General features: G+C 33.6%; 1 protein-coding gene across 5 annotated transcripts in view; it reads left to right on the top strand.

Annotated features, from left to right (window-relative positions):
* Positions 1-14827, top strand: part of LOC117173485 (transcriptional regulator ATRX homolog) — a 241022-nt gene that overhangs the window by 170249 nt on the left and 55946 nt on the right. For all 5 annotated transcript variants that reach the window (XM_033362091.1, XM_033362092.1, XM_033362090.1 and 2 more), the window contains 6 exons: positions 207-414; positions 3644-4059; positions 4498-4796; positions 5580-5874; positions 6912-7195; positions 7620-7776. In XM_033362091.1, the coding sequence (XP_033217982.1) occupies positions 207-414; positions 3644-4059; positions 4498-4796; positions 5580-5874; positions 6912-7195; positions 7620-7776 (1659 nt within the window). The remainder of the gene's footprint in view (positions 1-206; positions 415-3643; positions 4060-4497; positions 4797-5579; positions 5875-6911; positions 7196-7619; positions 7777-14827) is intronic.

Here is a 14827-nt window from a genome sequence, read left to right as displayed (position 1 = left end):
GGGGGGGCTAGATACTACATTTTTTACGGTTCTATTGTTGAAAAGGAGATGGGGTCTGGAGTTGACTGACAATAAGATACATAATTTAAGTGCAGCACAGGACTAGTATCTAAACACTGAATTTTCAGTGTCTTAAAGTTAACTTTATTTTTCAAATTATAGTCCTTTATGGTTGCATGAGAAATTATTGATTTTTGTTGTTTCAGACCGAAGGCTAAAAGGAAGCGGATAAAAGCGGTTACTGACAGCGAAAGTGACAGTGAAGCCGCTACTAATTCTCAAGGTTCGCCCTTAAAAGGTGGAAGGAGAAATATTCGAAAAGTACTCAAGGACAAGCAAGTTGCTGAAGACACTAAGCAGGCCGCAAAAGAAGAAGAAGAAAGGCTGAAGAGAATAGCAGATAGGCAAAAATTGGTATAAAAAATCAATTCAAATTATTTTACTCAGGCTGGAAACTGAGGCGGGAACTGTCAGTGAATTTATTTTCTGACGATGTACGATTGTATGTCATGTGAAATTAAACGAATTTTTTTTTTAATTCTTTAAAGTAGCTGCGATTCCTGTAGAACGCTTTAGAATTTTAAGCACTTCCAATTTATTATTTTTCAAGTTTAAAGGCAAAGTGTAAAATTTCTTCTAAGTATCAAAAACCTTATTTAAAAAATTGTGTGACGTGGATCTCTAGCTCAATTTTCAGAAATTTGGAAAATAAACAATAATTAATTGTTTGAGTAACTACATAATGTTTTTAGACAAATTTGCTACAAACAATGACAAAATATTGCATTTCAATCAGAAAATATGATTATGTTGAATTTTTTTGGGGAGTAAATGATTATTTAAATATATTACATTCGTTTAAACAATTGAAAATTGTTTAAAAAGTCGTGGTAAATATTCAAATTATCCATTAGTAATTATATGTATGAAATCGACGACATAAATTGCTGAAAAGTAACAATAATACTGAAAAATGTGTTTTTAAACATTTTTGGGTCATATTTGGGGCGCTGCGGGAAGGGTGCGGGTGAGTTGGAAATGAAAGTTATTAGTATGTTTTTATTTCGTAGACACTCTTAGATCCCTAAAAAACTTGGCATGTTTAGATAAAACCATGGAAAATGAGATCAATTTTTCGAAAATTCCAAATTTCTCCGTGTTAATTACATCAAATTTTGAAGTGCCCGGTGGCACGTGATAATATTCGAATTTAAAAAAAAATAACAGATTTTCTTTCACCGGAAATGGAAACTGGGGGGAGGGGTATTCTAGTATCATTTTCCACTCAAACCTGAAAATTACCATTTTAATCCTCAGTTTAAAAAAACGCTAATATCTTCCAAACTAGAGCCGACCATAAGGGCCCTTTCATGCGGTCGCCCACAAATACAGTGGCTGCCACGGCCTTGTATCGATGCGTCCCCTGTAATCAACTTTTTCAACTGCGCCGAAAAGCGTAGGTCTATTTTAAATCAATATATGCCATCAATAATGATACATATAGATAACATGACTCTCACACCAGTGTAGTAACTTGCCGTTTATTAATTCCTAGAACTGCTGGCCAACGCATTTTCTCAGCTCAAAGGTCGAGAGACCGTTCATTCTGACTCTAGTCTGAAAAACACCAGCAGCGTAGCGCAGAGGCGGCGGGAGTGCGCGAAGTCTCATGAGATTGCGCAATATTGGGCATTCAAATTTAAAACGGTTCAGACATTTCCGATTTGCGGAGTTGAAAAAGTCGCAGCGCATCAAGAATCGCAGTGTTTTTGTTGACGTACGGAAATTTGCCAGCTTAAAATCAATATAATAGAATCAAAAAACGACTTAAATATTTTGTGAAATAGTGAGTTTTGTGGCATGATATCGCAGACAATGAAAGATAAGTGGAAATGTCAGGAAAGTTATCGCAGTGCTTGCCATTGAATTACAAACAACTTTTCCGGCGAAAATATTGTAAACTTAAATGTAATCTTAAATCCAATGTAAAAAAAGAAATATTAATTAAATTAAATTGTTTAATAATTATTAAAATTAAATTATTTAAATTAAATGTAAACTTAAAGTGTGTCATATTTCGCGAAATAATCAGTTTTCTAGCGTGTCGTACCGCAACAACATGCTAGGTTAGGTTCAAATGTCAGTCGTCAGGGAGGTTAATACATGATATTGCAACAGTACACACGACTTTTCGGAGAAATTTTTCTAAACGTAAAGGTAAGTTATAAAGGTTTGAATAGTAATGTTTCTCAAAAGAGAATGTCTGCATAGTTATGTAACATTCTTTTGTCGATTGACGACCTTTTAGTATCACGAAATAAAATATCCTAAATTTGAGGTTACCCTAACAGATTGGGTACTCATCACCTCAAAGGGTCTAGCAGGGTAAGCATGGCAAATCGGCTCCCTCTCGTATCAGGCTGAAATTCATGTCAAATGTTCATCCTGAGGTAACAAAAAACTGCGAAGAATTTCAACCTTCAGACTGCATTTTTGGAAGTTATAGAAGGGGAAGGGAAAATTAAAAAAGTTTTTCGCGAAAACCTTTTCACTATTTTCACAGAAAAATCTATACATCCCCTAGATTAAAATATTTTTTCCCCGAACTGATCGTATTGGTGCGCCATAGTACAAATTTTTCAACCCGATTCTCGGCAACAATAATTAGACCAATTGCCAAAACAGGTAGAATGCCATTTTTTAAATATATTATCTTTTTCTCTCTGTTAATTTTCTTTTGACTTTTGACTATCAAAACTGGGATTCCGTCTTACCGAAGTTTTTGGACAAGTCCTCAATGACCTTCACGGTAAATCGGGATTCTCCGAAACTTTCTTAATTTGTTTTAAGTGGGCGTGCGCGAGACCCTTTCAGATAGTTAATTGTATTTCGTGACACTTGAAGGTCTTCAATCGACAAAAGAGTGGAGCATGACTGAGAAAATACATTCTATACTCGAGAAATATTAATACTAGTAAATTTCTGACTTTCTTTTACATTCAAAATATTTTCCCGAAAAAGTTCTGCATTCCCATGACGTCATGCTTAAATACTCAATTCAAAGCTTCGCGCTCTCTTCGGGCCTCTTTTTAATTTATCAGCCACTGATGCGGACCGTGGTGGGAGGCGACTAGTTCAAATAAGTGCGTGTAGGGGAGTTCACGCATGTGGCAGTTCAAATAAGTGGTGGTTCACATAAGTTGAAGTTTACTGCATTTAAAAATATGCAACTACACCATTATTAAAAAAAATATTTACTAGTTATTATATTCAATTTAGTCCTCCTTTAATTATGTAAGGGTAAACAAATGTTAAAATGATGCAACTTCCCAATTTTCAGATTAAAATATACAAAATGGATTGGTTTGAAATTAAAATATCAAAACCCCAATAATTTTAGACAGGAATTTAATTTGATTTAAAATGAAGACCGGCGTGATTCGGAAAAGCATGGAATTTGCAGGAAATTGTTCTTTTTTTTTAATTTCAATAGATAAACATTAAAAACAATCAAACATTATTACTTGATATGTAAAACGAGAATATTTATTTTGAATCTGAAATTCCAATTTGAATACTTTGTTCATCAAGAGGTTTGCGAAATTGTTTTATAAATTGTTACTCCTTTCTTTGCTCTTTATAGTATAATGAAATGTACGAGATAAGATTAGCAGGCGAGGAAAAAGTAGAAAAGCTGGTGTTGGACTTTGACGAGGAAACAAAAGAGGAATTGGTGAGCGTTCATCCTGATCTGGTGAAACGTTTAAAGCCACATCAAGCCCAAGGAATTAAATTTATGTGGGACGCCTGCTTTGAGTCTCTTGAACGCGTAAAGAATTCCAAAGGTTCTGGATGCATCATCGCGCATTGCATGGGTCTCGGGAAAACATTCCAAATCGTTTCGCTTGTTCACACTCTTCTTAGCCATGAAGAAACTAAAGTAAAAACCGTTATGGTTGTCTGCCCGCTAAGTACGGCTTTGAATTGGGCTGGCGAGTTTGAAATGTGGCTTAAGGATCTTGACAATTATGACGATATGAACATTTACGAACTCGGGAAGTAAGTCAAGATTTCAGCAATTTAGAAACATTTTTAATTATAGACATCAAGTAGTTGTAGGCTCTACCGCTTTAGGTTTAACATTTTTAAAGAGGTCTGTTCAAAATACTATTCTCAAGTTTCAGTCTTAAAATAAATGAACATTTTTTTATCGAAATCTTGTTGTAAAATTAAAAAGTAAATAAGTTCAAATATGTTAAAAGGATTGCATTTATGCATTCGAAATTAAGTAAAATCACTTGAAAAAGTTTCCGAAGATTGATTTATTTAAGTTTTAAAATGCCACAGCTAAAAACATATAAATTCTAAACCGTGCAGATTTGTAAACTTGAATAAAGAGCGTTTGATTTAGAAAACACTTTAGTTAAAAGTATTTTTTTAAACTATTTGTTAAATTATGGAAGCATTATTAAGTTAGTTAGTGTCTTCTCCTTACAGGCATAAGCAAAACTTCGAGAGAAAATATCAGCTCGAGCATTGGCAAAAAAATGGTGGTGTGTTGATTATCGGTTACGACATGTTCCGAAATTTAACTGCAAGTGGTAAAAAGATGCGAAAATCTATGCAGGAAACAATTTTAAAATGTCTGGTAGATCCTGGGCCTGACGTAGTCGTCTGTGATGAAGGGCATTTATTGAAAAATGAAGACACCGCGTTGAGTAAAGCTATGAGAAAAATAAAGTCCCTACGTAGAATAGTTCTTACTGGAACACCTTTACAAAACAACTTGATTGAATGTAAGAGTTACTTTATTTCTTTGCATAAATATTCTTTAATTTTTAAGCTTTCTCAATTTGAGATTTTGTAATCAAACCGCTTTTAAAGTAGTCCGGCTACTGGAAAAACTAGTCAAAGATATATCCATTATTGTGTTCTGAAATTTGGAATTAAATACCAAATTTGACCAGGCTATAAATTACTCAATTAACTATTACATTTGTAAGCTGATTAATATAAATAAAATGTTTTTTAAATAATAATAAAATGTAAATTTTTATGTTGATTTGACTCGATTCTAGCTACATTTTTTATTTTAGGCTACATTTTGCTAAAATTAAGCTCAAATACCCTGGAAGCAAGTGTAAATGAGCAGTAATTCAAATTTTACATTATACGTTCTGTCTCCAAAAAAGTTTTCCTAACAATATTTAACGTGTTTTAAATCCAAAATTAATCATTTTTGGAACCCCCGAAAGGCCTCTCCATAAGATGCCATGTTTTTTGACACGACTTTAAACGGTGATAATTCATGTTTTAACCTGGAAAGGGCCCCTAAAAGAGGCATAATGTGAAAGAGGACATATTTCTCCGCAAAAAAACAACTAATTTGAATGATTTTTTATCTGATCGATCCAATAGCCGGACTACCTTAAGTCGAAACACTTGATAAAGTAAAATCGACGTGTATTAACTAATATCAAGATTAGGAAGAGATTCCTTTTGAAGCAAGCGAACTTAAACTCATTCAAAGTTAATTTCGAAAGGACGGGCAAGATTGGTATAATTTATTTGATTTGCAGATCATTGCATGGTGCAATTCGTCAAGCCAAATCTACTCGGAACAAAGAAGGAATTCTCGAATCGATTCGTCAATCCAATAAAGAATGGATCAGCGGCCGATTCGACACCCTACGATGTCAAATTGATGAAGAAACGAGCTTTTATTCTACACAATTTGTTGGAAGGCAGCGTCCAGAGATTTGATTACTCTGTACTCACTCCCTTTTTACCTCCGAAGAATGAGTACGTTATCTCTGTAAAACTCACGCCACTGCAGGTGGAACTCTATCAGTATTATCTAGATAATTTCACAAGGTAAGAGCTGGACAGATTTAAATTCGAGTAATTCAATTAAACAAAAAAGCTAAATTAAGAAAAATTATAATCGTTGTTTAAGTAGCCTCAGATGATTTTAGTTGTTCTTCGAAAAAAATGAATTACAAGCCTCATTCTCACACCACTATTGCCAACCTTTAAAAATTTCAAATTAAAGACGCTTTAAAATTTAACATTAAAAAATAGTTCCAAATTGAAAAATATCTAAACGTGAGTGGATTCAATAATAAAAAGTGATAATAAAAATCTATTTAAATAGATAAGATTCGAGTCTAGAAAGGATTGCAATTAAACAGGGGATCTGTAAAAGTAAACTATAAATGTTTGTTTATTAAAAAAGAGGCAAGTTGATAGATTTAAAATTTTCGAAAGAATACCGACTTTTTCGTTACACTTACCGGTCATTTATAGACCAGGACGAGCTGTCTAATGTCTAGATTTTTTTTAACTGCTCTAAATAAAATCTACAATTTTGAAATCAAAATTCTGTAGCAACCTTGGGGATACGAAACTGAATAAAAAAGTTCTATAAAAAACTCTCATCAGCTTGTAAAATATTATCAAAATAGCACTTCTATAATTCGGTTTAGAATGTCATCAAAGAACCTTTTATACTGTTTTCGTAAATTGTTGTATACCTAATAACTGCAGAAACAAAAGTTTTATTTTCTTCGTTAAAAACCAAATTTTATCAATTGGAGTGCTTTTTTTGATACTTTGACCTTGTATGCCTAAAGAAATACATTTTCGAGATTTAATTACACTTATATTAGCTAATACAACCTTTCTCAAGCATGATAGTCAATTCAAGGTCTCCGTGATCTATTTATAAGTCTTAATATTTAAAAAATATATTACACTTTTGCAACCAGTTTTCAAAATTAAAGCCACTCTTGACACTATTTTTTATCACTAGAGTGAGTCCGAGGTCTATGACTTATATAAAAATATTTTCAAATTAAAAGGATTTTAGCATTTAAATCTTTCAACCTTAAAATATTATTCATTCAATTTAGAGGGGCAGCCAGGGGTCCCCGTCTCTTTCCGGATTATCACGCGTTGCAGAGAATTTGCACGCACCCGATCGTAATGAAAATGAACGCCGAAAAGATAGAGAAAAAGAGACAGGAGGAAGATACTGATTCAGAAGGTTCCTTGAAAGACTTCGTCGTTGATGGAAGTGACACTCCGGAGAGTAGTAGTGAAGAAAGTGGTAAAAGTGGCAGCGACATTCAGTGCATCGATTCCGATAAAGAAGCTGCTCCAGTCAAAAGACGTGGAACTCGAGCCAATCCCATCGGTGAGGGACCGTCCATAAATATCGTGACACTGAAAGGGGATTTACGTTATCACGTGACAAATTGAATCGAATGAAAAGTGCTTATTCTGTTTTATTTTTCGTCAGCTTATTTTATGGAGTACGAAAAAAAATGTTTAACCATTTTATCTCATTTTTTTAAATTTGAATGTTATTAATAATAATATTGAAGTGAAAAAATTAATTTTTCCTTCCAAATAGGAACGGAATGGGTGGGTTACAATTCGTCACATGACCCTAGGGGGGAAGTTTTTTCACGTCACGGTCTGTCAGCAGGGAGGAGGAAGGTGAATTTGACTATTTTTAGTCATGTTTCACATTTCAACACGATTTTCTTTTTACCATTTCACTCTCTTTTTCTTATTCATTTGACTAACGGCTTTTCATTTTTTAATTAAATAAACAGATGATACTACTTTCGAAGTTGAGCCAGAAATTGCAGAACCACGAGAATGGTGGTCAGAAATGATAAAGCCAGAACACTTGGAGGACGTGCGAATCTCTGCAAAATTAGTTCTTCTCTTTGGAATTTTAAAAGAAAGTGAACAAATCGGTGACAAAGTGTAAGTATCAAGTTTTTAAAATACTAAAAATAAAAGAAAATTTATACGTTTTATTTATATTTTACTCATTTAGAAAGTTGCTTCAAATGAGCTTTTGAATTTTAAGTAAAGAATTGCATGAAATATAAAAATATAAAAGATTTCAGTTTTTCTTTATTTGAATGTAACAATTCTTAATTAAACCTAAAGAGAGATATAAGATCATAATTGTATCCATAAACATTTTTGGTAAGGATTGCCAAAATTCTGTTACATCCGCATACAATAGGAAAAAATATAGAATAGATGTGATCGGACAGCATGTGTCTAATGATCGGACAGCATTTTTAAATTTCTAAATTCGTATAAACTTGTAATATTACATTAATAATTAATTATTATAAAGAAATGAGGTATTTCTTAGTTAGATTCAATTTAATTATTGTTTTAAAAGTGAAAATTTGCTTTACATATTTATCTGTATTGTCATTGATAGTATTGATTGATTTCAAATAGGCCCGCGCTTTTCGGCACATGCGCAGCTGAAGAAGTTGCTTATATATAATATACAGGGTGGACACGCTGGAGTTACCAAAAAGCATGCAACCCAGCATACATGTCCATGAGAATAGCATTGGCATGTAAGACGGGTTGCATACTTTTTGGTGCGCCCCCAACATGTCCGCCATGTGTATATATACAATATTCTAATAGGACTCTACAGGGACCGGAAATTACCTGCTTCCAACCCAGAATGAATTGTTGGCCATTTTGTAGGCTTTGATGTAGTTCCGATCATTTATCTAAAGCACGTGATTCACAATTAAGACTGATCATAGGGCGCTCATCTTTCTATAAACCTTAAAATTAATCGGCTCCAGGCCTATGCGCTGGATCTTAGCTATCCAGAATTATTCCTTCAATGTAAAGTATTATGAGGGAAAATGTAACGTGGTAGCTGACGCAATACCTCGATTTCCATATAATTTGGACAATGAAATTTCCGATGTTAATCAGTGGAGGATTTTTCGTTACCTTTTGGCGAGTAGGCCATCTTTCACCCTCCGAAAGCGCTTCAAAACTTCGCAGAGGACCAAAGTAATTAAAACAGAATTTTTATAACGTCCAGGATAAGGGTTCGAAGAGATACACGATCCAGGAAGGTTTATTGTATTTTGTAGCTACAAGCGTGAACTTCTTAATCGACGAATGCAACGGCCTCTATGAGTTCTTATTATCCTAAATTTGAAAAAAAAATCGAACAAAGAAGCACCAGCTGTCCCTCATGTCAGCTCATTGAAGTCACTAATCAAACGTGCTTCTCAGAAATAAGAAATGTAAATCCCGCTAAACCGGGAGAATTACTGCCTATAGATTTTTATGGCCCTTTGTCTGCAACTCGAAGATTTAAATACATTCGCTCCATCATTAATACTTTCAGTAAGTACGCATAACTATACCCTATGAGAATAGCAACATTAAAAAATGCACTAACCAAAAATCCGTGAAAACTTTATCCCTAATTACGACAAACCCGATAAAATAATATGTGATCATGGTACCCAAGTTACCTCTAAAAATTGGATAAATAGTCTCAAAGAAGAAAATATTCAATGAATCTTCTCATCCTTAAGCTATCTCCAGGGAAATATGGTGGAGCAAGTACACTATGAGCTTTCTCGATTTTTTATATCACTTCTCGGGGAAAAACAAGACGTTTGGTAGAAGTGGGTCAAAATCATCGAGACCTGCATGAATGAGACCCACGTGGAAACTATGGAATTCACATCCATCGAGATACATTGTAAGACTAGGCCCTCCCGCATTTACTATCCGTTCAAAATAGGAAGGCCCCTCCAAAACAGCTGCACATTTTTGGAATTTACTCGTGAGAAAAAAATCGCTTAAAAATACAGCTTATACTATAATAAAGCTTAATTTCTTGCGCTTCATACAAGTCTCCATTTGTTTATGTAAAAAATTGATTCGGAAAATATCCTTCGCGAAAGAATGAAAACCGTGGTTTTTTCACGTCACTCTGTCCTTACTTGACTTTCGATGACGACATCTTTGAAACGAACGATGTAAAAAATTTGAAAAAAATCATGCAGATGCTTTCATATTTTGACTATACATACGTGAAAAGAAACTCGCAATACATTAATAACAATTAACATAAAATGCATTCAAACATGACTATGCTATCTCTCGCAATGTACGTAGTAGAGAGAGTTATATTTTGGCTTGAATTGCTTGGAAAATTTCAACAAATACAATTTCATAACAATTAGGAATGACAATCTTGAAACATATTAATTAATAACAAATAAAACTGGACAACAAATTGTATGGTAGTGTGGGTGTGAGCGCAGAGCGGGATAAACATAGCTGAAGGGTCTACTCATTGAAAAGAGATAGCTACTGCACGAAAAACAGAAATATATACTTTCATTCCCAAAAGCGTAGGCATGGGTGCCATTTTCATCTTGTGCAGCATTTTGTCTGCCTGCCCGTTTTTCCAAAAATGCTAACAAAGCATATCATATATCTCAATTTATATATGCACTTCTTGTGGAACTTTTCAGGGTTTGCTTTAAAAATTTGTCATTTTCAAGATCTGTTTACTTTACAATCAATTTAAACTGACGAAACATAAAGAGGAAGGGCAATTAATCTAAAATTGTTAAGTAATCAATCTTGCATTGGAAATCTTAAAAGTTAAGGGCATGTGATAGTTAGAAAATTGTCGATTTTACCAGTTCTAGGTTCCCCCGTCTTTTTTACTAGAATAATAAATATTATACAAAAAAGTTTTAATTTAGCAAAATGTGATTAATTTGCATAGCGTTTAGGAAATAGTATCGATTTTTTCAGTGTTAGATTCCGTCGGCTTTTTTCCTAGGATAAGAAATATTTTGCCTTCAAAATCTAGGAAAATGATAGCGAACATGCTAACGGACGTCCCCGCACACTTTTTTTCGGGGTTTTTTATCAAAATTTTTGATATTGCTAACAACGTGCTTGTATATTTCGAGGTTATGTGTGTTACAATTCACCCGAGCCTTACTTCCAAACTACACAATATTTTGACCGAAAACTTTGTACTTACAAATAAACATAGTAAGTAATCTCCCGGAACTAACTTGTTTGCAGCTAATCGAAAAAGTTTATTTCATAAATAATTTCCAGGTTATCGGAAAGGCAGAGATGAAAAACGACGTAACCTCAAAATAATGAATATATATAAAATTTTTATTTAGCACAATAAATTTTTGTTGTTATTATCCCTTAAAAAAGGATTCCGGGGACGTCCGTTATGATATTTTATAGCATCTCCGAATTCAGTTTTTACAAATTTTAATTTATGTGGGAAAAAAGCCGGGGAAACTGCAAGTATCACATGCCCTGAAAGAACTATAAATTGCAAATTGTTGAAAATAAAGAATTTTTTATTTTAACTCTTCTTAATTAAATTATAAAAAAAATGTTCAAAATTACATACCTTTCAAATACGAATGACGAATAGTCAGAAAATTGCATAAATTTTGAGCATCGTATCGCAATTTTGAAGATACAAAGACAAATAATAATATATTTAACCGAAAATATAATATTATGACCAAAAAGGTTAATTTAATATTGAAGAAGACCAATTCTAAAAGAATATTGTTAAAATTGCGTAAATTAAAAATATTGTTTAATTTCATTAACCGTAAAAAGTTTTGTAAACCCAGAAATGATGGGCAATTTTTCCCTTTCACTAAAACGTTAAATTTAACATAAAAATAATATTAAAGAAGATTAGTTTTGAATTAAAACAAAATTTATTATTAATGAATTCCAATATTTATTAGAAGTACCACTTTCAATATAATAAAGTTGCACTTTATCATTGATTAGAATGTACAAAGTAATAAGTACAGAATTTTGTATACGTGAACCTTCAGAACGTCAGGTTCATTGATTATTTTCTTACGACTTACGTCGTCCACTTGCTTACGCCGTTGAAAATAAAAGTACCCTTTTCCTATTTTCAAAACTTGATGAATGAGCGGAACCCCCCCCCCCCCCGTGACCTTTAGCTTTGGTATTCAATAGTGTCGGCAGAGTCCATAGTGCCCTCACACCTACACTGCCATACATCTGTCTTCGAGGATTATTTATTAATAATTAATAGGTTTCAAGATTCTTATTCCTAATTGCTATGCAATTGTGTTTGTTGAAATTTTCTAAGCAATTCAAGCCCAAATATAGCTCTCTACTACGTATGTTGCGAGAGATAGCATAGCCATGCTTAAATGTATTTTACGTTCATTGTTATTAATATATTGCAATTTTTTTCCCGTATGTATAGTCAAAATATGAAATCATTTGAATGATTTTTTTCAAATTTCTTACATCGTTTGTTTCAAAGATGTCGTCATTGAAAGTCAAGCAAGGCCAGAGTGACGCGAAAAAACCACGGTTTCATCCCTTCGCAAAGGAAATTTTCCGAACCAATTTTTGTACATTAATAAATGGGGACTTTTATAAAGCGCAATAAAGTAAGCTTCATCATGGTATAAGCTGCGTTTTTATGCGATTTTTTTTTACGAGCAAATTACAAAAATGTGCAGTTGTTTTGGAGGGGCCGTCCTCGGATAGTAGGAAAAGTGGTCAAAACTGCCCGCAAAACCACCTAATATCCCTTTTACTATAGGAGGATAGAATTGGTTCATGATCGTATCTTCCGCAACGGCAAAAGGAGAGACGAAAGATTTAATAAGACCTAAAAGCTAATTAAACTAAAATAGGGAGATCTTGTCCAAGTTAAGCTTCTCAATCAATTCGATAAGGGCAGCAAAAGAATCACACAATTCAAGCAAATATATGAAGGTTACTTTGACATAAAAATATTTTACACCCCGATACATTTATCCTCCAAGATACTATTTCCCTAGAGGATAAAGGATAATATCACGCTAAATATCTACAACTCTAACCGCGTAGCGAGGATGAAGCCAGTGCCTTACCAAAGGATGAGCAGAGAAATTATTCTCTTTTTATGTTAAAATGTGTTAGATTTAAACTGATGAACTCATCCATGTATGCTGGAACTATTATAAAAAAAATAATATGTGAGTATATTCTTAAAAGAGTGGACGAACAAAAATCTCAAATCAAAAGAATATTGAACACTAATACAAATAGATAGAAGATACATATAGATAGTATTACCCCAAACAATAAAAATGGTGAACATTAAAATAGTATAAATAATAATTTGATATGTATATGTTACAGGCAAAGTCCGACGTGCCATCACACCGCAGCCTGCCAGGTACCTCCGCGAATTGACTGAGCGGTGTTAGGCAAAGTCCGAAGTAGCACTTTCACTTCGGATTCTGCCTACTATCGGCGAGAAAACTATAGGCATCTGCCTTTGAAGCTTAACAACTCAGTCCAAAAAAATGCTAGCGCAACAAAAGAAAACAGTCATTTAAAAGCTGAAAGTGTTCTACGTTAATGAGCTTGAGGGCGTTTATGTAAAAAAAATTTTGTACTTAACAGACTGAAAAATGTAAAGAAAAAGTAAGGATTTTTGGGTACATTTAAGAACAGTCAAGTTTAGAGCATTATTTCTTATACAAGGGACGATGGAAAAAATTTGAAAAAATTCATGAGTATGAGGAAAACTGTTGTGAACCATTTGCAGTTGAGAAATTTAAAAATAAAAGTACAAAAATGTGCAACTATATTATCTTCAGTTCTAATACAGATATTAAAGCGATTCAAACTGCAAATTGTAATGCATAGGCTCTGTATTTATTTTCAGTCGCCCGTAAGGATGTGTTAGTCTTATTTTTGGTGAAAATCGCGATATTTTTAGACTTTTTTTTTTGTTGGAAAACAAGTGACAGAAAGCAGGGGGGACCCGTTTTGTTTTTACTGCCGACCGCTGGTCCCATTCTTTGACCCGTGGCCAGGTGCCATCCAAGCATTCAGAACTACTATCGGCGAGAAAATTCGAGTCCTCTGGCTTTGACGTTGAATAAGTATGTGAAGAAAAAATGGTAGGTTAGTGAAAGAGGTATCATTTTAAAGGTGCAAATGTTGTACGTTAATGAGCCGAAAAGTAATATTACAAAAAATTATGTGTAGCTTACAGATCTGAAAATACGATGAAATGTGAGGAAATTTGATAGCTTTTAAAAACAGTGAACTTTGTAGCATAGTTTTCTATAGAAAAAATAATAGGAAAAATCTGAAAAAATTCATGGTGGTACACTAAACATTTCTGAACAGATTATCGTAGAAAACTTTGCAAAATATAAATAATTATTCGTTTTTTGTGAATAAATATGCGACCGCACTATCTTCAGTTCTAATGAAGATAATGAAGTGATTTAAATTGGAGGTAGTTAGTTGAACTATCTGTAATAATTTACAATTTGAAGAAAGTATGTGCTTCTTGTTGTCTTCGTACAAATTGCGATATTCGAAGTCAGTTTTTTATATAGGAAAGCAAGGGAGAGAGCCCAGCGTGGTGCAGTTTTTTCAGGGGATCGTCCTCGGTTTTCCTCAGCCCGACCTAGACAACTTGTGCTTCCGAGCCTCACTCTGGCCTTCAAACCCTTTCTCTGTGTTGAGGAAAACCGAGGCCGATCCTCTGAAAAAACGGCACCGCGCTGGTGCGCTCACATATTTATTCACAAAAAACGAACAATTATTTATATTTTGCAAATTTTTCGACGGCAATCTGTTCATAAATGTTTAATGTACCACCACCATTTTTTTTCAGATTTTTCCTATTATTTTTTCTATAAAAAACTATGCTTCAAAGTTCACTGTTTTCAAAAGCTATCAAATTTCCCTACTTTTCATCAGATTTTCAGATCTGTAAGCTACAAATAATTTTTTGGAATATTACATTTCTGCTTATTAACGTACAACATTTGCACCCTTAAAATGAGACCTTTTTCATTAACCTACCATTTTTTCTTCACATACTTATTTAACGTCAAAGCCAGAGGACTCGAATTTTCTTGCCGATAGTAGTGGCCGAAGAAGAGCACCAGCGGTCAGCATTAAA

Source organism: Belonocnema kinseyi, chromosome 5 (genome assembly GCF_010883055.1).
Source record: "Belonocnema kinseyi isolate 2016_QV_RU_SX_M_011 chromosome 5, B_treatae_v1, whole genome shotgun sequence".
Lineage (NCBI taxonomy): Eukaryota > Metazoa > Arthropoda > Insecta > Hymenoptera > Cynipidae > Belonocnema > Belonocnema kinseyi.
Note: the sequence above shows the minus strand (reverse complement) of the source record. Positions and strands in the feature narration are given on the sequence as shown.